The 23,047-nt window shown below is 35.1% G+C and overlaps 1 protein-coding gene across 1 annotated transcript in view; it reads left to right on the top strand.

Annotated features, from left to right (window-relative positions):
• GRIK2 (glutamate receptor, ionotropic, kainate 2) overlaps positions 1-23,047 on the top strand; it is a 417,408-nt gene that overhangs the window by 377,469 nt on the left and 16,892 nt on the right. The window contains exon 14 of the mRNA XM_010573377.1: positions 2,642-2,867. Coding sequence (XP_010571679.1) covers positions 2,642-2,867 — 226 coding nt within the window. The remainder of the gene's footprint in view (positions 1-2,641; positions 2,868-23,047) is intronic.

Consider the following 23,047-nt stretch of genomic DNA (forward strand, 5'->3'; position numbering starts at 1 on the left):
TCAGTATGAATGATACAGTCATAACCACAAGAACCAATATGTACATATTAGAGTGTCTTTCTCTTTAGTTTGATGTCAGATGGGCTCCTGATGCTTTTGATTGTTCTGGCTTCTTGATTTTAGTCATGTAAGTCTGCTGAGTAGTTTTTCAAATACACAAGAAAAATGTTTGTGGTTGTATTTTCCTGAATCAAATGTTGTGTGGGTTTTTTTTATTATTTTCAGATAAAACATTCTCTGTTGTACATAAAACAAAGCCCATAACATGTACTATACACTTCTTTTGGTAAGAATTTCTAAACACCGGTTAGAATTAGGGGTCACAAGTAGATGAGCTGTTTTCCTTGGCATCATTTCAGTTCTGACTTTTAGCTTGTAGGGGTGGAAGAAAGCAGTGCAAAGACATTGTAGTGTTCTGCCTCTATGAGGAAACAGAGATGACTCTGCACCTTCTGACACCCTTGTTAGCTTCACAGTGGTGAGCCACGTGCACTGATATTCCAGGTTTTGTGTTATCTTCTACAGTCTCACTAATCATGTGTAGACTTTTTTACTTTTTGTTAATTATTCCAGTAAGCGAGCTGTCCTATGCCAGAGCTTTCTCTGATTTTGTTGGTGAGCTTTGTTCCTTCATTTTCAATAGTAGCTGTGGCTTCATCGTTGCTGATTAAATCAGTTAATGTAATATGAGCACTCTGTCCTTTGGAGGATATTGTATTTTTTTGCATGCTCTAATGCTTCAGTAGAGAGCAACCATTCCCCTTGCTAACATGTTTTCATCCTGGAATTTTTTTTTTTTCCCAACAGAAATATAGAAATGCATATGTATTACAGTTCATTCTTTCTTTATTTTCTATTATAGCTCATTTGGCTTTTTCTTTTTTTTTCCTCAGCATGCGTCAGCAATGTGTATCTAACAGTTTACTAAAATTGTTTTCTCTGCCAATTTTTTATATTGCTCAAATTAGTTATAGTGGCTAAAATGTTTGTTTTGTGTACTGGGTTAAAGATTGTATGTCAAAAGAATTAAATACAGGTTCTTGGTAAAATTATACAAATATTGAAAATGTTAATTTTCCATCCTTTCTGTATTACATACTAATTTAGATTCCTACAGAGCTGATGTGCATTGCTTAAAGTATGTTATGCTACAGTGCAATATTAAATGCTTGCAAGAATTATTTGATTTTCAAAACAAACCCTATGAGGAGAGACCATATCTGTTTGGTCTTCTCTATTCAATGCTTTCACAGTATATTCTGAAGAAAAATGATTTCCCCTTTCATAGTTACTAAAATCTTTTGCAATCAGCCACAGACTATGTTCAGTACAGTAACAACATGTTCATGCGGAGTCCTAAAAGTCTTCACTTTTGTTAGTATTGACACTAGAGTTAGTTCACATGCTTGATTTGCTAAGTCCCCAGGCAGAGTGAAATAACTCTTGGATTGTATCTCAGCAGGGGGACAAAGTCATCTTTTTTCTAAATAAACATTCTTTTTATTCCACATACACTGCTAATTCTCCTCTGGGGCAGAGTTTATTGCTGCCAATCAGCTGAACTTCAGACAGGTTTGTAGTGTCAATCCTTGTTTAGTATCTCCACCAGAGCTGATGGCAGAGTTATGTTTAAGGCTGACATTAAAAGATGAAACACTCCTTAAAAAATCTGATTATACTAGTTCTCATGCTGTATATCTACATTTTATTTACTAGGCAAGATTTAACACTACTGAAAACTTTCTGATACATCTTGAGTTTGTAATATTATTAAACAGATGGGGCAAATGTAATATAAAATGTTCAGTACTTCTGATACCTTCAATTTATTCACTGGTTATGATCGCTTAAGTACTGTGGTTTTCAAAGACAAGGGAAGGTAACATATTTTTTAAAGAAGCTGAGGTGAAAGAAAGGAAGCGACTCCTCTAAAGTTGCACAGCATCACTTTGTCCCAAACTACTGTCTCTCTCTTTCTATCACAACAGTTCTTTGCATTCTGGGAATATTAAAGCAGAAAACATATTCATTTTTAGGATTTTTAGTAGTCAATTTCTGAATGGCAAGCTAGTATTCATCTGACCAGAGTGTGATACTATGTCTTACCTAAAATCTTTCTCCCAGAATTTTTGCTGTGTAGCATGGATAAAATGTTTGCTGCCCTCTCCCCCACAACTGTTTTCTCCATATACTGCCATCTGCAAGGGCTCTGATTACTTCAGATTGCCATACTCTGCATTAGTTTTTCAGAATTGCTCAGGAGTAGCCGAGTGATTGAAATAGGAGTGAAAATTTCCAGGGTGCCAGAATCCACAGATTCTCCTATAGCACTCACCAACATTGTTGATGAACTTGGCTACAGTGAAATACTTAACAGTTTTCTACTGACTTCAAATACTTGTAGGCCTTCGTCCTACCTAAAAACATATAAACAGTAAAACCTGGATAAACAACAGATATTGCACATTTTCTTGAGAATCTGTCTAACTGTTTTGTTTTACATAGACAAGATGAGGGGTACAGATGAGGTGAAAGGTACAGGCACCCTTAGAAGAATGCCTTAGTAAGAGAGCAATGTGCAAACTGAGAATTTGCTTTCACTCTTATATTATTCATGTTGCATCTAATATTTATCTTTCAGAAATCCAAAATCTCCACTTACGACAAGATGTGGGCCTTCATGAGTAGCAGAAGGCAGTCAGTACTTGTCAAAAGTAATGAAGAAGGTATCCAACGTGTGCTTACCTCTGATTATGCATTTTTAATGGAGTCAACAACCATTGAGTTTGTCACACAGCGGAACTGTAACCTAACACAGATTGGAGGCCTGATAGACTCAAAAGGTTACGGCGTTGGAACTCCCATGGGTAGGTGATATGTCAACCATTCGTTCTCTGTTCATTAATCTTAGTTGCTGCAGTAGCATAGAAAAGCTCCAAAACACTGTTGCTTTCTATACATTGCTAACAGTTTTTCTCATTCTCTTTTTCCCACCTGGGGAAAATATTACATATTTTATCAGCATTTATGGATTTTATTGAATTTTCTAAAAAGAGAAAATAGTTCCTTTATACAAAATTGGACATTTTCATCTGATTAGTTTCTCTTACATGGTGCCTTCCATATGTCCAACAACAACAAAAAGTACTTTCACAGCAATATATTTTACAGAAAAAATGTTTTTAAAATGTTGATCTCTCTCTTTAGAGAATGAGGTGCTAGCAGTACAGGGCGTGCATTAGCAAATGGGGATAATGCCATGATATACTGAGAGGGCTAATCACGGAGATTCTTAAGAGAGGAGGAAAGATTCCATAACATGCCATGTACAATCCACAGACAAAAGAAATACTGAATTAACCTTGTGGAACATGGTTTTGCAGAGCAGTTCCAATCCTGTCAATATTTTCCAGGTCAAGTGTTCTTAACTAGGTACAAAACTTCAGTTGCAAGATTAGAAGCCAACTACAGACATTAGTTTGGCTTCTAGAATCCACAGGATGGGATTCAGAAAGCACTGAGGTGCTGAGTTCCCATTGACTGCAGCGATTTTTGAAGTACATGAGCTGAGGATCTGGCTTTAGATTTCAGAATAGATGGGAATAGAAAATGGTGTGGCACGAAGACTCTGTCAGTACTGCACAATGATCCTACTTAATATTGTGAGATAGTTCTACTGACCACTTTGCAAGGCCAATATTTATTTTAACTTTATTTTTAAGAAAAAATTATCATTTTGTGATTGTTGTGAATATGTTTTATGTTTTTCTCAAATAGGTCTTACATTTTGTACTGATTTTATCTGTGTTAATATTATACACTAAATCATTGTATGGGGAAAGTTGTGTCCAGTACTTTAAATCAAGCACATGGTAAGGAAGGTTAAGAAACAAACTTTACTGGAATATCTTGGAATAAGAGGTATCTAGTATTATCAAATATTGGTTTCCCTATATTTTGTTGATATTTACTGCAACTTTAATAACATCTTTATAATTTTCATTATTTCAGTAATTTGCTATGAAATGGACATCTGCAGTAATTATGATTCTGTTTATTCTGTCTTTGAACAGCTAGTTGTTAGGAATCTAGTTTTAATCCTTATACCAATTTTTCCACCCTGTTCTATTGTGGTTTCTTACATTGCTGAAAATGTTCTGTAGACATGTAAGTGCCAGAAGGGACTGGACTTCAGTCCTGTTGTGCTTTTTGGCATCTCGTATTTTTTGATAAATAAGCCTTTAGTTATTTTGAGGGTGAAAAACATCTTCCATTTAGGTTTAGTATGGGGGAAATTAAATCCTAGTGATAGTTTAAAATACTTGAATAAGCTGCATGCAAACTTGTGAAGCATCTGGAGCATGCCCCGGAAATCTAAGTGCCCATTGGAAGTGCCAAAGTGATAGGAATCAAAGAGACCAGGCTATTTTACAAATTATTTTGATTATGTGTAAATCAGAGAAGCAGCACAAACACCAGAGAAAGCAGATGAAAAGCAATGATAAAGCCAGAAACAGACTTCTAGAGTTAAAGTTTAGAGGATGACCTATTGGATGTAAAGCAGCAAGGAAGCAAGTAAAGTAAGGTTTTCACAAAAGAAATGAAGGTACGATAAAACAGCATCTGGAGCTTTCCCAGAACAGCTAAGAATAAAAGATCAATCCTGTGTTTGGGCAGTATCTGTAAAATGCTATCCAGAGAACTAACATTTATAAAAGTTTTGTTTCCTGTGTATTAACCACACAGTCTCAGAGGAAAGAGATTGAGTAGCCTCCACTAAAATAATGCATAGTTCACACATACATTTGAAAGGAAACCTTATGAAGAAGCGTATCCATAGTGCCTGTCAGAATAGTTTTTGTTAAATATATCGCTTTATTGAAGCCAGAAAGTCTTACAGAGCAGTGGATAATACAAAATAAACTCATGCATTATAGCTAATCTCATTTCATTTCTGCAGGGAAAAAATAATTCTAGAGTCTTTAAAAGAACTTAGGACATGGTAAAATCTACAGAAGTAGATTTCATTATTATTATTTAATGATTTTGGAAGAAATTTATAGACACTCAATTGAGTAATATCTTTTAGAGTTAATAATCCTAAGAGTAACTTGTCAAGTGCTTGGAAAACTACAGTGTAATGGTTTCACAAACAAAGCACATATTACTGCTTGTGCCTGTTTGGGAAGTAACAGGTCTCTGAGCAGAACAATACACAACTATTTGTATTAGAGGCACGGTATCTGAAAGATAATGATGTCATCTCCACAAATTTACAAAAATATCCAGTTTATCTCCTGGAACAGTGGCTTGAAGTTGCAGAAATATTTGCACATAAGATTAAATTTGTAGAATACAGTTGTTAGAGGCCTTATGTTAGACACAGTAGAATGGATATGGTTACTTTTGGAGAACAGCATCAAAGGAAGTAGGTGCAACATATCTTGTTCCTTTTGAAGGCTAATAGAATAATAGTTAGTGAGAACATAATTTGTTTGAGTCTACGTAACTACAAGCAGTAGAGCTCAAAGCTTTCCTAACAGAAAAATATGCTATCAGAGTAGTTTATGATAGGATAATCACTTGGAAAATGCAACCACCCAAATATAGCACCAGCTTAGAGTACTACAGTAAAAGCTCTCTGCTCATGATATGAAAGTTTTAAATTCAGAGAAATAAAGTTGCAGAAGATGAGGAGAAGAAAACGGCAGATCAGGCAGTGTATATGTGTCAACCCCTTCCAAACGCACCGAAGAAGCAAAATCTGAGTTTACATTATTATTTTAATCCTTCTAAAAGCATTAGTAACGTAAACAAAGTTTAGATTGCTAAAATATTGCCTTGATAAAGGAAATTGGAAACACTTTTGGCACAAAGTAGGATCAGTGTACACCTTTAAAATCAACAAAATACGCTGATGCTTGGAATAGATGCAAGGCAGCATTCTGCATGATATCTCTGCTGTTAGCTTTATTTAATATGTCACATGACACCTGCAGCACTGGAAAATAAACTAGAGATAGTGAATTTGATTTTACACATACAATGAATGATTCTCATGGTACATGTTTATAAATTAAGGTAACAGTCTTGTATATACTTTAATTCATTTTCAGTCAGCCACCTCCAGTGCTAGGCTAGAAAAACTTCATTTGTGATGAAAGGAGAAGGGAAGAACAGACCTGGTGTGAGATGTTTGACAGCAACTGATACTTTGGAGCAGATAAGGGAGAACCTATTTGTAACTGGGGTTGTGTTCGTTTTGTTCTATTTTTCATCTTTGCAACTTTGTTTATAGCGTTGTAACCAAGAGTGTAACAACTTGCTTTGCTAGAGCACATTTGGGTTTTTTTTCCTTCCACTTTGAAGCTCCAAATGCCAGGAGTTTGTATTGTCTTTATTCTGGCACGTCCTATTAGGAGGCTCTATTTTGCCAGCCCTGTGTTCTTCATCAATGAATCTGGTAGATAGGAAAACTTTTATTAACATGCATAAAGCTTGAAGTATGTTGTATAGTTTATTCCTAATAATAAATATATGAATATGTCTCATGTACAATTATCTATTAGAAGTACATATGTATTTCTTTTAGTGGTTGGAATTTGGCTTTGTGTGGGCATATACCTCATCATCCAAGGTTGATATGCAAAGGAGGAAGGAGGGGAGGGAAGGAGGGTGGGAGGGAAGAAAGAAGAAAGACAAAGAAAGACAAAGAGAGAAAAAAACACAGAAAGCAAATGAATGAAGGGGGGTGGGGGAGGGAAGAGAGAGAACAAACCCTTTGGGTATGCATAATAGCTTCCACTTTTAATGATAGATTCTCTAAAGTGTTACTTATCACCTCCAGTAGTTTTAAATGTCCCATTTCTTCATCACGCATGATAAAGATGTTTAAAATTGGGTTTGTTCTTGAATAGATCCCAGTGGGGATAAATTTACCATTGCAAAGGATTCCTAAATGTTTATGATACTTCCACATGCTTATGGTCTTCTTATCAAACACAAATTGTAACTTTTTTTCAAGAAAAGCTAGTATATCCAGCAATATACATTTCATGCCCTACTGAAACACAGTTAATAAGACTTTTCTATGGTCAACATACTGTAAAACACAGTAATATTATGTGACAAATGCTATTTTCCATAATGAGTGTTTATTAACATCATTGTTCATGTGAAGGGAACCACATGAAAGATTAGAAATTTAGCTTCTATGCACTCTATATTAAGGCCTTAATGATCTGCAAAGCTACTTTTCACTTTTTTTTACTTCTTGCTCTCCTGTTGGAAGAAGCATATTTGAAATAATCTCTTGGAAAAAAACAAATCTTCATCTCTCTGGGGTGCCTTCAGGTTCTTATTTCTTTTCCAAATTCCTGTTTCTCTTCAGCGTGTTAGACAGAAGGCTACTTTCCATCTTCTTTGGGCAGATTTTCTACTGAATTGCCAGTTGCTTCTATGTTGAACCTGGAGTACATAAATGGCTGACGAGTATATGTCAAACCCGTTCCATATGAGCAGATACAGTGAGCATGATCTGCACTTATATGGCAACTCAGGACTATCCTGTATACGCCAGACAAACTCTGTATGCATGGAGATACATGCAAAGTAATGCCTTTGACATTTTGAAAATGAAAAATGGTAGGTGTAAGTAATCCTAAAAATTTGCATATATTTCTTCTAACTCTAAAGAAATACAAAATAGAAAGTGGTGCTTGAGAGAGATGGCGCATATGAGAAATTAAAGCTATTCATTTCTCTACTGTTTCTCTGTGATTGTTGAGCTGTGGAAAGTTACAGAATTAGATTAGGAGGGGGCTTTAGCTGTATGGCAGTGATGTTCCTATAATATCTGATAACGGTGAGGTAAAAAACAGTTTGAGAAAAAGGTGAAATACACTTTTTTTTTATCCTTTCTTCCTGTGCAGTTATTACAAGAAAATAAGTTGTGCTATTAATATTAATAATATTTCAGTTACAAAACATAGTGAGCTGAATCTGTTACATGACTCTCTTCACTTTTACTAGTTTTTTCACTTACTTTTCCCTTGCTGTGTTCAAACTATGACTTTTCCTACTACAGCATGTCACTGTTTGTATCCCTGATCATTACATACTGATGGACTATCAAGATGCCCTGAAAATGCTGAAAAGGGTTTGAGGCTTAGATCTTTAATATTTAATTGTTAACTTAAAAATTGTTTAAAAATAAATGTGCGCTCCCCCAACTATATAGAGACTCTTCACTGTACATGGGGATAAAATACAACTCTCTGGATATGAATGAAATTAAACAATGCATTTTGGGGTCAACTTACCACATCGATAAAGCTACCAACATTTCATTGCCAAGCTGTCTTGCAGAACTACTCATTATATAAAGCTGCAATAACTTGCAATAGTAAACCAGATCCAGTTATCAAAATTTATTCATGTAAGTACATAAAGTATATCTGCACAGTGTATATTTATATATTCACAATAGAAAGCTGGCGGCTACTGTGATACAAACAAGTTATATGTCCCCTGTCAAAAAGAAAAGCATATGAATAAAATAAACAGCCTTCCAGCACAGGTGCATTGGCTGCAGGCCCCAGATACCAGTGTACTCACTTAAGTTCAAAGGATGAAACAAAACTTCAAGGCTCTCATGTTCTATTCATTCAGAAGTGCCATTTTTAGTGAAGTTCTCTTTTCTGTAAATTCTAATGAAATATCAAATAAAATGCCTTGTTTACAAACATTTTTATTTCTTAGAGAAAAATGTATTTTTCACAGTACATTGTTCTTAAAGGTTCTCAAAATTTTGCCCACTCACCTGTGACTTACAAAAAGTCTATTTGGCCAACTAATGTAGTGTGCAGACCACTTACACATGGAAATTTATTTATATACTTTTGCACAATGTAGTTCATCTTAATTTTTTTTTTTTACTTAGACATTCAAATCTTTTATTTTTGGCAAATCAGAGGCAACAGTGGGGTTCACTTTCCTTTTTTTTGCCCTCTTTTTTTGAATTTCAGCAGCTGTGTAGCATGTAATTAAAAAGTTGTTTGGAGCACTCACATTTTGAAGACTGTAGTGTTCATATAATTTCATCAGACAGAATCTAAAAAGAGTATTTCACACTCCACTCAAATTAAAGATTTCACTGCAGAAAAAAAAAGGGTTTCAGGCAATAATTGATGATCTGCTATTTCATATCTTCTCTAGGAATATGACTTCATGAATTATTTATATTTATCTAAGCCTTTAATAAATGCAATTCAATAGTGTTCTTCCTACTCCAGTGATAGGCTGCTGGATTCAAATAGAATTTAAACAAATAGTTTAATCAGCAAATGTATAACACTTAATTATCATGTTGTATCCAATAACACTGTATAGATTCAGCTGATTTATATTACCTGTTCTGTCTCTAGGGCGTGACCTAGAAAAAGTATTCACAGTAACGTTTTTAACTTATAATACTGAAATTTTTTTAACTGACCTGACCATGTTCTTAATGCAGGTGTATGATTTCATTACCTGCCATTTTTATTTAAGTGCATGTTTCCAAATATAGAAAATTGTAAATGAGAGTACAGTGGGGAATATAAATTACTTAAGAACAAAGGCTTTTAACATATGCTTGTAATTTCAAAGATTAAAACTTAATGTAGTAAAAATGTGAACAAATAAATGACTCTTATTTCCTAAATATGTAATAGAAAGTGAAAAAAGATGTTGTGAAGATGATCTCGGAATAGTCTTAACTCTCCTCTTAGAATTCATTCAGCCTCTTCCCTTGCTGCATTTATCATTACAGACAGAGATTTGCAGCTGGTTTTATAATAATCTAAAAATTAGTTTACTTTTGGAGCTTGCCTGTAAAAAAAAAAAAAAGTAGATCAAACTGGAGTAAACACCTTGTAAGGGTAAGAATAACACTTCATCATCCTACAGATATGTAGGATGTTGCCTCCTATGTTTTGTCTGGCTTTTAAAAGACCAAAGCCTTGAATTCTACAGCTGCATATCTGAATTAACTTCTGTTAAGTAGTTTCTACACTACATCCAAACTAGTATTTTAAACAAATGCCCCGAATGTTTTCTAGTAAAGAAATCTAATAAGTTTTTAAATACTTAGAACATACTGGTGCTAGAAATTTTTCCTGCTCTAGGAAGGAAAATTTTTTTTTTTTCCTGCTACCTAAAGCTGTGGTGAAATGAAGTCCAGTTTAACAGAGATCAAAGTAGGGATAGAAAGCCTTCAGTTTTCCAGCAGTTACCTAAAAATGAATCTCGAAATTGAAGGTACAGTTGTCCATAGTCAGACATTATACCTACCACCAAAGTAGGAGACAGTCTGTTCTTTAAGCTCGGATTGCATGAGAATGTATGGTATGGTTATGCTGCAGTTGTAGATTCTTCTGAAGGGAGTAGGATTATGATACAGATGAGTTTCATAACGATAATGACTTCTGGGCCCCACAGTTTAAGAAGGATGTTAAGGTCCTTGAATGCATCCAGGGTAGGGCAACAAAGCTGGTGAAAGGGCTGGAAGGCATGATGTCCTGTGAGGAGTGGCTGAGGACTTTGGGCTTCTCTAGTTTGGAGAAAAGGAGGCTGAGGGGCGACCTCATGGCTCCCTGCAGCTTCCTGAGGAGGGGACGAAGAGAGGGAGGTGCTGAGCTCTTCTCCCTGGGATCCAGTGATAGGATGTGTGGGGATGGTTGAAAGCTGTGCCAGAGGAGGTTTAGACTGGACATTAGGAAGCATTTTTTTACCAAGTGGAACAGGTTTCCTAGAGAGGTGGTCAATGCCCCAAGCCTGTCAGTGTTTAAGAGGCATTTGGACAATGTCCTTAATAACCTGCTTTAACTTTTGTTCAGCCCTGAAGTGGTCAGGCAGTTGGACTAGATGATTGTTGTAGGTCCCTTCCAACTGAAATTATTCTATTCTATTCTATTCTATTCCTTGGATGCCATTGTTTATGCAGTTCTTTTTTTCTGTTCTTTTTTCTTTTTCTTTCCTTTTCCTCCTTTTCCTTTCCCTTTTTTTTCTCTCTTTTTTTTTTTTTTCTTTTATTCTTAGAGAAGAGTTTAAGACTCCCTGAAAGGTTTGGTTTGGAATATTTTATTTTAATTGCTGAGTGCCTACACCTTACTTCAGTATTCCCAATATGTTTAGTGTAGGGAATGTCATCAGGCCAATCACATTATTTCAATTCTTGCCAATGTTCGGTTCTGATGATAGAGTTTTTGTTGTCTTGGTTAGAAGATGAAGTTCTCTCTTGCCCTTCCAGCTGCTTTATGGGGACACATTTGCAGGGAAAGACAGACTTTTTTCCCTAAAGAGGTGTTTGACGTGAGTCTTTAGCATGCTTGATGCTTCCATTCTGTGTGGCATTCTTTATTGTTACTGCACAGGTACACAAACACACACGGATTTTCAGTCTGTTCCTCTATTTTTAATTTACTTCTATTAGAACCAACAGGGCTAGTACAGATTTATTGATCCGATTCTAGGAACGAGATCTCTTATTTAAAAAAAAAAAAACAACAAAAACTAAAAAAACCCAAAACAAAACAAAACAAAAAACCCCAGGGATAGCTTTTTTATCTATAATATGCCTGAATAAGAAAGTAAGGCTGAAGTTTCACTGTCATTTTAAACTGGCATAGGGCTGCTGCATTTTGCAAAAACAAACAGCTATATCAGCTGGTTTAGTGATGTAAACTGGCAGAATACTGTTCATCTTCTTTCATAAAATTAATTTACTTCATGTTTAGCTACGTAGCTGCTAATGAGGCTGGATGAGCACTAGTAGTCATACTATGAAGGAAGCAGTGATAGCAAACAAACTGGGATGTGGAAAAGGAAGTGGGATTTCTGCACAGCCAGCTGTTAGACCGAGTCTGAAGACAATCCTGACAGCCTTCCCTGTTTTGTGAAAGTTGCAAAAAGCTGTAATGTATCTCTCAGTAGCAGAAGTAAAACACATGTAATTTAACAGAAATGAGTAGTTGCAGGGTGCGGGGAGCTGTCAAAGTGAGTTTTCCATTTTTTTAAAAACTTCTTTTCCATGCCTCGGATTCATTCTATCTCAAATTTTGCATAACTTGAGCAGTACAGTTTTCATCCCCCTTCATATTGGTGCTTCTTCAATTTTTTCTTCTTTTTGTCTTTTCTCCTGGAGGTCTAGGCTAAGAATCAAAGAACATTAAGGTAGCAGGAGAGCCACAAGAAATAAAAACACTGGCTTGTATTAAATACCTTTTAAAAAAAAAATCCATATGATCCTTTCAAAATTAGCTGTTTGGAGTTTATCAACATTCCTTACTCTCTGAAGTTAAGCACTTACAGTAGCTAGGGCTGCTTTCTATGTCCTAACATCAGTCTCTTTTCATACATCCACCAAACTGAAAAGGTGACATGTTTTGAAGAGGCATGTTTTATAAACTTTCCTTAAATCTCAGGCAAGTGTAGAAAACAATGACATTGAGCACAATGACTGGCAGTGAGCATGACTGGCACATTCCTTTCAAGTAATTTGTACATTTGGCAGTCAGTGATCAATGCAGAACATAATTTTAGACATTTTTTTTCCAGGAGAACAAGGCAGGGGTTTTTTTTAAACGTTTCCATTACTTGTCTTAAATATTGGACATTTTTCTAAAATCAGAATCATATGTTGCCTTATTTGAAGAAATAACAAGAAAAAGCAAAAGAACATCTAAGGTTCCACAGATAAAGTTAGTGAGATCTTGTTTTGCTTCTACTCTTGCAGTAACTCAGTTGTGTCTGACACTGCCTGGTAAACTGAAGGTCTATGATTTTTACACATCTATGTTTAAATATATTTATGTAAAACCAACAAAGCCACAGGTATGAATGATGTGGGAACCTTTCAAAAAGCAGGCAGTTCCAAAACTGAAAGGAATAACAGGTAAATTATGTATTCAATTTACTCCCCAAAACTGTTAACAATACACTTGGTTAACATAAGTGAAACTGGATTCTACATATCTGAAAATACTGAACAGTTCGGAAGTGTAAAATTTGCAGTGGTGAAAATATATTCCTGGATTTCCTCTGTAAAATACTAAACTCAACAGTCAACACTGACTTTCAATTTAATCATTGTTGAGATTTCAGACTCTGCAGCTATTTCCTGTTTATATTGTGTGGGACACTGAGGATATCTGAGCTATCCTTGTCTGTTACATGTTGTGAAGTACTGCTCCTGGAGAAAAGCACTCTGTCTACTTAGAAAATGTGCATATGTGTTTATGTGTATCGTATAAATCCTTAGGGAATTTCAAATAATAAGTGTAATGAACACTTAATGAACAATTTTTGCACTCTGAACTTCAATACTTAGAAGTATAAACATTGTCCCCTGCCTATAGTTTTCAAAATCTAAAGCACTATAAAAAATAATAATAATAATTAAAAAAATCATTTCTAAGCAATCATTTGGTTTTATTGTTAAGGCACCCTAGCTGTCTTGAAGCTACTTATTACCTTCAGACCATACAAATTATGTAATATGAGCATTTTTTATCAGTCCTTGGAGATGAGACATATGAACAGATCTGCCTCTGTAGGAATAAATAGGAAACTATGTACCAACACAGGAGGCCTTTTTCTTCTGCTTGCCTGCATTTAATCTATAATCCTTCATAAAATTTGAACTGTAATATTCATCACTTATATACGCATAAAAGTGCTGAGCTTCAGTTCTTCTGTAACTAAAACAAATTAATACATTTGTCTTCATTAGTTGAACATAATGCACAAAAAAGGTGCAAATTATTTATTTTTATGCAGGTCAAACCATGTATTGAAACTAATTTGAGAATTTCAACTGCTTGAGCAGTTAATTTATTGTTGCTGAAATGTAAGAATGTGTAGCTCACATATGTGATGAAAGAACTGGGTTTTATAGTTACCTCAGAAGTATGACTATACTGAAGCACTATCTGAGAGCCATGCTAAAAGACTGAGCTTTGTACCAATAAAGAATTGCCAAAACACTTAACGTCCGGTAGCTGTTGTGAGCAGACTCTGCCTTAGAGAAGTGGTTTCTAGTAGAAATTTACTGAACAGATGTAACTGAAGCAAAGACAGTATTACAACTTTAATGTTGATTTTATAGCGCCTACGACCATACGTATGTATTGCATTGTCAGAGACTCACCTGCAACTGTAAAATGTCTCTGTCCTGATATGTTACCCCTAATTAGAAACAAACTAGTGCGTTGCATCCCAGCACATGCTGTTTGCATGGTTTTAGGCATTCTTGATCTGAAAAAGCTGAAACATCAGCTATTTATTTTGCCTGTCTTGCATTTCCTGGCTAAGTATTCCTTTTTCTCTGCGTATTAGAAGTGGGATCTCACTTCCCAGTAGCCCAGGCTCACTGAATATATATCACCCTCCACCCAATGTCCTGTAGTTTAACTACAATGTTTTAAGGTTCTTCTGAGGGACATGCATCCAAAAGGGGTAAATAGAAGCCATTGGCTGTCTTTTGGTTCGAGCCTACCTAGTTTCACTGTCTGCACCCAAATCATTCCCTTGCAATGGAAAAGAAATTTAGAATTCTGAAAGCTCTTCATACATCTAAATTCTCACTGTCTCATCCAGCCCCACTGTTGGGGACAGAATTCTCTAATTTGGCTAGGATAAGTGAAAAGACTAGCACCATGACTTTGAATCTGTCATGAAGCTTTATAGACAAACAGCACAGTGAGTGAAATACTGAAAACCAATATTTTTAAGCACTTTTTGAATAGTTGAGCTTCTTATTCTCACTGTATATATGATGCACGCAGTTAGCTGATGCCTTCTTTTCCCAAAGATCAACCAAGAACTGACTGCCTTGCCTCTGTAATCACTTTAACCTTGTAAATCAAATTGGAGAACAAAATCTGCATGGAAAACCTCAAAAAGTCAGCTTCTCTTATTTGTCAGAAGGATTAGAAATATATGGAACATCACTTAATAGAACAGTAGCAGCTGAAATGTATCATCACCTATAATTGCAATGTGAGACTTTGTAGGAATTCTGACAGCTCCAAAGTCTAGATTTTTTTTTTTATTTTTTATAGCTTAAATGAAAATTGCCCAGATTTAAGATGGCATTGCAGTTAGATGGACCCAAGGCCACTTCACCCATGATGAAGCAGCTAATGGCAAAACACTGACATTCATTGTTTTCAGAATTTCCCTCGCAGCTTGGCAGGGGGGGTTGGGTGTTCTGCAAAAGCATGAACTAGGTTTTCAGGTCTGGACACTTTTGTTATGACCTTATACTTTTCTTGTCTTTCAACATACTCTTCTCTGCCTTCCTGAAATCTTCACATATAGCAGAACTGCATGTAGCATTTTGTTAGACTTTAATTCAGCTGTTTATTGATGGGCAGTGTTAGACAAATATCTCCCACAAAGGAGGCTTTATCTGCAAACCGTTCATATGTGAGTGATACAGGTTTGCAAAGAGAATTGAAAAAAAAAGCACTGTGTAAATATGAAATATTTAGCTGTGGTAAAAAATAATATCACTGATTTTCTCAGTACAGGTTTCCACAAAGGTATCTTCCTGTTCTGCAGCTCCACAGTTCAACAGGGGTAGAGAGATAATAGTGTGTTATGATTATGATCTTTTCAAACTGCCTGTGATGTTACAATGCATGAAGAGCCTATGAAAAAAGTTACTTTCTATCTAAAAGCCATGCTTTAGAGCTGTTTACAATGATAGTTTGAGAAGGGGCTGAGAAAGCTAAACTATGTTAAAAAAAGAAAAAAGAAAACAATGTCTAATACAATAATGTAATAAGGATCTGAGTATTTAAAATAGTTTTAAAAAAAAAGGCCTTCATTCTGTTCAGGTTATCTTGGTACTACAAAAAGAAATAGAGAAAATGGTGTATATTAACTATTAAAACTTTTATCATCATATCTTATTTAAATTATTAATTATAGGCAACCATTATACATGCATTTTTTGTAGTTTACTCACTGTGGAGGATAGATATGTTTTAAGCTAGTTATAAATTAATACATTCAAGGATGTCCCCTTCACAGTCCTAAAACCATAAGTACTTATGAACACAAGAGTTTGTGAATGGCTATTGTAGTCCTAAATCTCCCATGTATTCATCTAATTTTGATATCAATTATGTTGCATACTTACAGCTGGAAAATTATGAGAAATTTAATATGAAATAAATGTCAGCTACATGATACCTCTTGGTTACATTTCAGCTTTATAAACCTACCTGAACTTTTTAATGATGGTTCTATAAAGAAAAAAACAGAAATTAACATGAGTTGGGAATGGTTATGACTGGGAAGAAGTGAAAACAATTAGAGAACACACCACTTGTGAAAGGATTTTGATTAAATTTGGCATAAAATACTGAAACTTTAAAGGAAACTTTAAAATGTTTCCTGCCTCTTACCAGCAACTTACCTTTTCCAAGCCATGCATGTAGCTCAAAGGTGAATATAAACTTATAAAGGAATAGTGAACAGCTTTGGTTTGGATTTTGTTTTGAATGTTTGCAGTTTTAATTAGATATGGGGTAGACTGCTGTAAACATCTACTGAGGATTTTCCATTGTAGTAACTGCAACTTAATGAATATTTAATGTTTACAGTATGTTTAATATTACAATATGATAATCTTAATGTATCATGAAGTGTCGGGGTTAACAATCAGAATCAGGAAACACTGATTTTGTTTTCATCAGAAACGTTAACCCATCCTGATAACTATTTTATCCTGATACATCCTTTGGAAAACAACAATAAAATTCAAAGTTATGTATTTAATCAGAAAGACAAGGATGGGAAATCTAATGTATATGCCACACAGCTAAATTAAAGTTGCAAGTATTTTTTATATTAGACCTGCCACTTTATTATTTATTCCCAATATTGTCCACAACATGTGGAGTGTTTAAAGAACTTTGAAAAAGGCTTCTTCATGCCCAGAAGTCTTCTTCTACACTTCTTCCCCCGAAGTCCATGAGCTAAAAATCCATAAGGAAGTAGAAGGACATCTGGTAGAGGAGCAAGAAGTATACTTTTTATTAATATTTAAATCTGTCTCGTATTTTAATGCATTAATCATAAATGAATAAGAAATGTATATAAATGTTACTTGTCTCTTGGGGTGGCAAAACCCAAGATTTTCACACCTTTCTACCTTAAAAAGACCTATGTCCACTCAAAGTTTATTAATATAGCAGCTGTTTTCAGTATACTTGAGAAGTGTGTTTAAACTCTGTGTGTCTGGGATGCTTTGCTATTAATTCCTATGTACCTTAGAGGTGAGAGTGCTGTAATGTCTGATAGTTTCATAAATATAAAACAAACTTGCTGTGAGGCACAGAGGTAAGAAGCAGAAAAAAGTGTTTCACTTACTTAACATCACAAAGAAAGCCTGTTATCAAAGCTGCATTTAGAATCCACATCCATCTCCTGGTGTAATGCAATGATCTCAGGTTTGTTCTACACTCTTAATAATACCTGGCCAATTGCTACTTCTATTGGAAGTGGCTAATTTTGCTACCGAGAACATCTTTTATCAGTGGCTTCCCCCCTCCCCACTGGTGAGCCTTGCCAAGCTATAGCAATGGCATTACTCCATGGCCTGGAAAGAGTCCTCAGTGGTCTTTTCTTATGTGAAAATGAGCTGAATTTGAAAGTGGAGCCAGGCACTGGGAACTGACAGAATCCCTCTTCTTTCTTCATGTGTTGCTTGGAGACTTTTGAATCCACAGACAGGAAGAACAAACCTCTGTTGCTTACCTCCCGTCCCAATTAGAGAGGGTTAACGGAGTTAGGGAGCAGAGCTGACTGTGGCTTTAAAAAAACAAATATTTCTGTGAGCTAAAGTAAGTGCTTCTCCTATACCCAGTGCCCCTGAGCTGTCTGTTCCTTTTCTGTGGCATGTTGTAACTGTGGCTGTCAGTCTTTATTACTGAGTGCTGACTATGCTGCAGATTCCTAGAAGGTGTTTCAGGCCCTGTGATGCATGAAGCTGTAGGAAGTAGTTTTTCCATGGTTCCTCATAGTCTAAACATCTACTCCACAATTATGTGTAAATGAAATCCCTTCTGTCTTGTTTCTGTCATGCCTATGACTCCAATATGCATGACATTTAAGAGAAACTGAACTCCACATACTGTATCACCAGTTATCCCCTAGTAAGGAATGTCTGTTCCAAAGGCCTGGACTAAATTTTGTCTTGTAAAAACAAAAGGAAAGCTTCATCATAGTAACTGATGGACAAACAGAACAGAACAATATAACAAACAAAACTTTCAAATACGATTTAACTAAGTATGCAATCAGTTTGGTGGCAGAACATTTAGTCTGTGATTCTTGATGGGGCTAAGCTGTGGGATAAGTACAGAGAAATGTTGATATGACAAGACTTAAATGATCCACCTGTCCCCAGTAGTATAAATGGTGTTAGCCAGCATTCTGAGGGAAATTTCAGTTATGCCTACACTGGAGTGAGACCGTGACTGCAGCTTATGTATACGTAGGCAAGCTAGCTTTAGGATAGATAGATCAATCTGGTGTAACCACAATGGGAATGGGTTCATGCTGAAAAAAACCCCCACAACCTCAAAACAAAAAATCTCAAAACACCCCCATGCTGGGTTTGGTGCTTCTTCCTTTCAACTGCTAAAACTAGAACTTGAATTGGTTGCTTTGTTTGATGTAAACTATTCACGTACAACTTCAACGCCTAGATATTAAAGGAATATCTTTTCTGTTACATGTGGCTTTCTCCTTCCAATAAATACTTTAAGTACTAGAAGTTGTTCTTGATGATCTAAATTTTGTACCTAGGTTCTGAATATGATGGTGTATTCCTAGCTACCTTTTTCTTTTGCTTAGGCAAAGTACACAGAATATGAAATAATGTTGCAAGATAAGTAGAATACTCTAGGGGGTTTTAATAACAAAAGAAAAAAGTAACAGGAACAAAAGATGCTATCAGTGGTGTAGGAGTGTTCAGAATGAATTTTTCTATCTAGCAAATCAAAAGTAACATGTAACTATGTCCCATGAGCACTAAATTTCAAAATATCAGACAATTCATAGTGATTTCTTTTAGTAAAATGCACCTGGAATGATGAAACAAAAAAGTTTCTGGTTCAACATTTTTTTAATGAAGAAGTTAGCAGAATGCTGGTATTCCTTTTTATTTACTTAGGGTCAAATTCAGTTCTACATGTCCCATTAAGCTCCAACTCCTTTTGTATTTGATGAAATGAGTAAGAGAGGATAAGAGTAACCAGGCAGGAGGTTTTACTAAATTATAATCTAGTAGGAAGCGTTTTCAAGACCAGCCAGATCAGCAGGATTTCAACATACTAATCTGTATGCAGTGAAGTCTCAGTATAAAAAGCTTATGTGTTCATAATTTATGATTAAACATATCATTATGTGCATTAATCTTTATATACTGAGACATCAGGGCAGAAAACTTATCTATGTATAACTTCTGCAGTATTTCTGAGACCTTATTATCTTAGTTTTGTACAGATGCTTCAGACAATAGAATTTTATGTAAATTTTCTTTTTTATTTTAAATTTTCATAAGCAGCTAACTGCAAATAGAAATTATTGCATCCCTTATTGAGTTTGTTGATCATAGGAATGCACTAAAGTTTCTATAATCTATAACAAAAGGTCTTAAAATTCTTCTGGCAGAAATTCTCATTCCTGCAAAGAGCAGCTAGAATGGGATCAGCAAATAATGTATAGATTATGTTCTGTAGGCGTTCCAGTCCCAGTTTGTCATAGGAATAGCTCATCAGTTGATAGAGAAATGAGAGCAGTAGGAACCAGGAAAAGAGAGGGAAGAAAATGCCAGAGGTTTCTACACTGGACTTCTTCCTTTCTCTGTACTCAATGGAAGATTATATACTCATCTTTTTCCCTGATTTTGGGGTGGAGTTTGAAATATCACTGTGTCTGTCCTCTCCCAGTCTTCCCCCCATGCACAGACTGGTAAGATTTTTTTCAACTGCTTGTTTTTTTATTGAAAGTTGAGATGTGAAGTTCACATTCTTCACATGGCAGAATTTTATTTTCTTTTTTTTTTTTCTTCTGCTTTATTACTTTACTCTTATTCTTACTGTATTTATTTTGCAAATGCATTCATAAACATTGTCCGGGAGTCTTAAAGTTTCTGGTTTTGTTTTATTTTTTTTCTCTTGAACAGTAAATTCTCTTAAATGAAATACTTCTGATTTTAAAAAATGTAAAAAATAGGACACGGCCTTCTTGCATCACCTCATGGAAGGGCTTGATTCATGTTTCAGTCATGTGATAGGAGTGATAGGGAAAATCACCAGGCAAGGAGAACAGTTTTAACATTCAGAGCGTAATCTGGATGCCTTCTCCATACTATCTATTTATTTTCTCTTCTTTTTGTATGCTAATTTTGTCATTCACAGATCAGACCATGATACTCTTAGCTGCTTCAGGTGCTTCTGGATGCATTTTCCATTGCTGGGACTTGCAATCCAGCTTGTATCAGAAAAAAAAAAACCCTAGGAGCAAATAAAACCTTAGCAAATAATGTCATTGCTATGCCTCTCTTGTTCTCATAATAACTACTTGGATCAGTATAAACAGCATTAAAAATTACTTTTTTTCAAATATCAGATTATTAGGTGTACTCATTATTTGTTACAAAATGTGAATCAATTAATTTAGAACATTGTAAGTCATTCAGACATAGAGCTACAGCATTGAATGCTAGCTTTTTCATGGGTGTAAAATTTTAAATGCTTAATTTAACAGCAGCAGTATGCAATGCTGGTCATCCCACATTGATCCTTACTTGTGAGATTACCTCTTTTAAGACAAGATAATAAGGTATAACAAACACAAATATTGCAGTAGAAACACCAAAGGCTCTGTAATCTGTCCACTCCACAACTATTTGTGCAAAATTTTGCAAATCACCAACAGTAAGTGATACAAATACTGTTGAACTGAATCACTATTAACTGCATGCTTCTAATGCAGTCCTCATAAATTTAAGTAATTGTTAGTCTGTGCTTTATTGTTTCTGTCTATGAATTCCTCAGTTAATTTTTTAAGTGCTTCAAATGGACTAAAATTGTATGTGTACAAATCTGGTCCCTAGAATATATAAATGATACATGAAGAATAGTTGGTACTGCCTATATTTAGACCAACAGAAAGTATGGAAACAAAATGCAAATCAGTTTAATTAGAAAGCAGCCTGTCAGATCAGAAGATGGCTTAAACTGGGTCCAAGATTATTTCTTAGAATCTAATGTTATTTAAGTTGTTGTTAAATATTTATAGGCAGTGTAATGCTGAAAATATCCCCCCCAAAATTATAAGATGCATTTACACTTCCCCAGGCTTTTGTGGACTAATCACTTTCCTTCTTCCATCTGACTGAAGAAATGTGTCAAGTATAGGGGTTTGCAGAGTTTCAGCATAATCATGATGGTCTGAAATGGTGTGACTAAGGCCCCTGCATGCACAAGGGAGTAGAAAATAGTTTGTTTTCTTTTCTTTCTGCTTCCCTTATAGTCCTGTGTAAACACAGTTTAGCTCCTAGAACAGAACATTGTTCTTTTCTAAGCATAGATGATAAAAGCACAAGTTCTTGCAACTTAAATAGTTTGAGGCCAGCTTTTCCCACCTTTTGTTCTGGAATAAAGGAAAAGCCCAGAGTGTTTTGTAATTAATGGTCCAACCCTTTGCTGTTAGCTTTATTCTCTTGATAAACCCTAGATATGTAAGAAGAAATTGAAGAAATAAAGAATAAATTGAAAGAAATCCCAGAAGAAAATTTATGTTTTCCAAGAGTGTAAAGAGTATAAAATACCCTATCCATGCATTCCTTCAGCTCCTTCACAGTTGATCACAGTACATGAAATAATCAAGTGGACAGCATCTTTCTAAAGGATGCTGAGGATTTTTTTTTAAAAGGTAATGAGTTAATGAAAATGCATTTTATTACTCAGTCAAAGGAAACACTGTAAAAATTATAGCTAGTAAGTAGCATTATTATGACAGAAAGAAAAAGAGGAGGGATTCTTTGTAGAATTGCATTCATATCACATGAATGAGGGGATGGCATGCCTTTTCATCTATTTTTTTTTTCTCCCTGGGATTTTTTAACCACTTTAATGAAGAGTCTTTTGTTCCATTTTTCGAAGGAGGAGAAGAAAAATTATGGTTTTTTTTCTCTCCTTAAACATTACATAAATCTTAACATAGGAAGCACTTCTAACTGATGTGATTTACTGTCTAACATTCAGAAAAGAAAAGCTTTCTCCATTGGCGTTATCCATTAATTAATGTAGATTTTAGAATACTCATTGAAAAGTCCTTATGCACTATATAAAGAAAAAGAGAGCAGATGACATACAAAGATACAACCCTACCCTTTGAACTGCCCTTTGAAATATTGAAATGTTCAAAAGCTACAAAATTATCATGTCATTTTAAAATACTGAATTATGACAAAGAAATACATTAAAGTATGAAAATGTACATCCCTGTTATCCAAACACACTTAACCTTATCTTTCTGAATGCATTGCTGCCTGGTACTATTAATAAGTAAGTGTGTGCTTGGAAGGTATCTTAAGTGCCTGACAATCTACCAAATAGAGACTTTTGTGGCTTGACCCTGAAGCATAAATCGTTGTTTCTTCTTTTAACAAAGTAATAGTATAAAGCATTTGTTACATATCAGACCCTGGATTAGCTTTAGGGTAACAAGCTATGAATCAACAGCCTGTAGATTTATGTATATTAGATTAAACCTACTGTGGCATAATTAAAAGCCTGATGGAAATTGAAAGATGAATACTATTTGGCTGGATATAATAGTTGGGCATGAAGATGTTTGAGACCATGGGACTAAGTGTGATAGGACTTGTTGTGTCACGTTGCCTGGCTTACAGGCATCACCGGCTGGATCAAGTTTTGTGCATATATATTTATATGTGTGTGCATATGTGGGATTTTTATTT

This window comes from Haliaeetus leucocephalus, unplaced genomic scaffold (assembly GCF_000737465.1).
Source record: "Haliaeetus leucocephalus isolate CR32 unplaced genomic scaffold, Haliaeetus_leucocephalus-4.0 Scaffold384, whole genome shotgun sequence".
Classification (NCBI taxonomy): Eukaryota; Metazoa; Chordata; class Aves; order Accipitriformes; family Accipitridae; genus Haliaeetus; species Haliaeetus leucocephalus.